The following is a 3248-nucleotide window of genomic DNA, read 5'->3' as shown; positions in this document are numbered from 1 at the left end:
GATCCCACATACAGACCAGTCCCCGCTCACTGGCTGAGCGAGGTGCAGGGAGCAACATTGAGGGTTGCGATCCCGTTGCTGGTCCCAGGCCAGTACGGGCACGACACTGAGGGTTACGATCTGTTGCCGGTCATGAAAAAAAAACAAAAAAAGGAAAAAAAAAAAAAAAAGAATAAGCTATTTATAATTAGCTAATTTGTTTGACATCTTTATTGGGAAATAATGGTTTGACATTCTAGAAACCTGACAAAACATATGGCTCAAACAGTGAGAAATAAGATAATATAGCGTGATTGCCGCAGAAAATACCTCTAATCTCCAGGGACATAATAACCTACCAGAAGTCAGCAGTGCTGCTGAAGCTTTAGCCACATTGTAAAAAGGCCTTTCTCTGACATGAAAGAAGTGTGCATTTTAAAATAGGAACTGGCTAAAGGACTATAGTGTAATTTTTTACTTTTGCATTCTCAAGGTCATGGTCTCCACTAACCAGTTAGCCAACAGTGTCCTTTGACTTTCAGTCTATTCCTGTCTTAGTTGATTCACTGTCCCTCTTCAGATTACTGTGGCAACTTAATTTTCTTGATCAGTTCCTCCATATACATTACATATTACTATAGACTAATTCACAGAGATACAATTTTACTACTGTCAGATACTTACTATAAATCAAATTAGGCTAAGAACTACCTGGTATAGATGTCTTCAAACTTTGTCCTGTGTATCCCCTAAAAGAATTTTGAAAAATCTGTCCCATACCTCGCAGCATTTTAACTTGCACCAACACTTTTATCATAAGTTCAAACAGCTGAATGGACTGTGATTTCTGCTGAATTGTAAATATTGACATTTTAAAATTAAAAAATCACATCTCTCCTTTCAGTGTAACCCCTGGAATAAAATATCATAACACTTTGGTACCTAACACAAGCCATTTCTTAAAAAAAATACATAAATTAGCTCTTCTTCAAGAGAAATGTTTATATTGTTTCTTTTCTCTTTGAAATCATATTTCTGTTCTTCCTCTCCCACAGCATTTTATCTGATTGCCCTATCATTTTTCACTGCAATAAAACTGTGTATAAATTGAAATTTAATTATTTTAATTTCTTGTGACCATCAGTCTCTAAGTGATAAGGTTTTTTCTGAATGATTTATCTTTTTAAAAAGTTATATCATTTATGAAAATCTATATGTATAACAAATTTAATAAATGATTATTAACCATTAAAAAGGGAAATGCTATTAGAAATGCATCTCTTTTTTATTCAAAATATCTTAACACTTACGTGTACATATTTATGGGGTACACTATTTTGTTTCAATACAAGCATGTAATACACAATGATTCATTTAGGGTATTCTTAGTGAAATAGATGGGACGTGATTATGTTGCTTTGGTTGATGCATGTTTCCCTGATATCAATATTTGGAATTGCTTTTTTGTTTGATGCTCCTGAGATTTTTCCAAGTTGGACAATACACTAGAACATTTGTGAGGGGTGAAAGGGTGGCTTTTAATTGCACAGCAAAAGAGTGATTGTACAAGGAAAAGGCAGGAAAGAAGAAATGGCAAGATTCTCAACCACAGGTACATTCTCCAGGAGACAAATTCAGGGATGGTAAAGACCTGAAATTGTTTTATAAAAGTATCTGATTTCTTAAAACTATTCATAATAGCCTGGTGTTCATGGTGAGCCTGGTATTGTAGACATCCTTAAACCTCTGCTTTGATAAAAGGCAAGTGTAACATCATTAATATTCCTTCACTTAGTGTTTGTAGAAAATGCATGCTTCCAAAGCTGCAGAGAGTTTCAAAAACAGTTTGATTTACTCAAACATTGGCACCCCATTTATTCAATTAAAGGTTTGGCAAACCCTCTCTCAGAGATAGCATAAAGGAAATTTCAGCTTTCTGCTTCCCAAACTATCTGAAATTCTGAGGAGTTAATAGTATTCCAAATTGTACTGCTGCATTTTGCTCTGTTAACATCAACAGAAAATGACTGAAAATCAAAGAACTGTGAATTAAGCATTTTTAAATCCCACTTTATAAAAATTTTCTGTAAATTGGCTATCTTGTGCCAATTTATAATATTATAACAAAGGCCCAATCACCCATTTCTTCAGTTGTTTTAACGACTCCTTGAGGCCTCAGCACCCAAAATAACAAAGGTCTTGAGCCATAGGAAGTGAAAGGATTCCAGCCCTCTTGGAAAACTCTCTAGTAGCCAGAGATCTTTGCCTAAAGTAGGAGCCAGCTCATGTTCTTTCCTTGCCATGCATTTCAGAAAGACGATCCTGACGACTCCCCAATAGAACTCAGCAAAGTACAGAGTGTGAAAGCTGTGGCCAAAAAACGCAGGGACCACTCTCTCCCTCGGGCTTTTGAAATCTTCACAGACAATAAAACCTATGTGTTCAAAGCCAAGGATGAGAAGAATGCAGAAGAGTGGCTCCAGTGCATCAACGTGGCGGTTGCCCAAGCAAGAGAGAGGGAAAGCAGAGAGGTGACCACATATCTGTAGGGATTTGCAAGCCAGTCTCCCACGATCATACACCACAGGCATTGCATCATCATTGCCAATGTCAAGAAATAGAGATGAGTTCACCAAGCCATGCCACTTTTTGCTAAATACCAGTAGGATAGTTGTCCCTAAGAAAAATAGCCTGAAATGGTAGAATTCTTAGTAGATTTCATACTCTAATAGCTTTTGTAGTAACTGCACAATATCTGTCCAATGCACACAGGAAAAGGCACTACAGAGTACACCCTCAGATAGTGTGGGGCCAGGAAGGGAAAAGTCATTGACAGAGGAACTTCTGTAGATATGTCATTTAAAACTGTAAGGAAACAATTTAAAAAGATGCCTGAACTGCCTATCCTGAGGAGAGACTGGCACTTCTGATGAAAATCAGTCTGTCAAAGGTATTAAAAGAAAAAGGAAAAAAAAAAACCTATTAGGAAAAGTTGAATTAATATACACTAAGGAAAACCATATAATCTACTTAGAGACATACAATATAATTACATTTATTCTCTCTTAATACTAATGAGGCTAACACATGGTAAAACAGTTCTTAAATTAAGCCAGCTATGTAATTAAATATCTGTCTCTTAGAATTACTTATTTTATTATTTCTTTTAATAAATAAACTATTTATTTAGGTACTTGGATATATCTTTAGGTACTTGGAAATATCTTTCACTCAAGACAGTAACTGTGAGATAGAATAAGCATAACAAA

At 35.7% G+C, this 3248-nt stretch overlaps 1 protein-coding gene across 1 annotated transcript in view; it reads left to right on the top strand.

Moving 5' to 3' along the window:
* Positions 1-2929, top strand: part of VEPH1 (ventricular zone expressed PH domain-containing 1) — a 283060-nt gene extending 280131 nt beyond the window's left edge. Inside the window, exon 14 of the mRNA XM_008578689.1 lies at positions 2292-2929. Within this exon, the coding sequence (XP_008576911.1) occupies positions 2292-2528 (237 nt within the window). The 3' untranslated portion in view covers positions 2529-2929. The remainder of the gene's footprint in view (positions 1-2291) is intronic.
* The last annotated feature ends 319 nt before the right edge of the window (positions 2930-3248 follow it).

This window comes from Galeopterus variegatus, unplaced genomic scaffold, assembly GCF_000696425.1.
Source record: "Galeopterus variegatus unplaced genomic scaffold, G_variegatus-3.0.2 Scaffold1744, whole genome shotgun sequence".
Classification (NCBI taxonomy): domain Eukaryota; kingdom Metazoa; phylum Chordata; class Mammalia; order Dermoptera; family Cynocephalidae; genus Galeopterus; species Galeopterus variegatus.
Note: the sequence above shows the minus strand (reverse complement) of the source record. Positions and strands in the feature narration are given on the sequence as shown.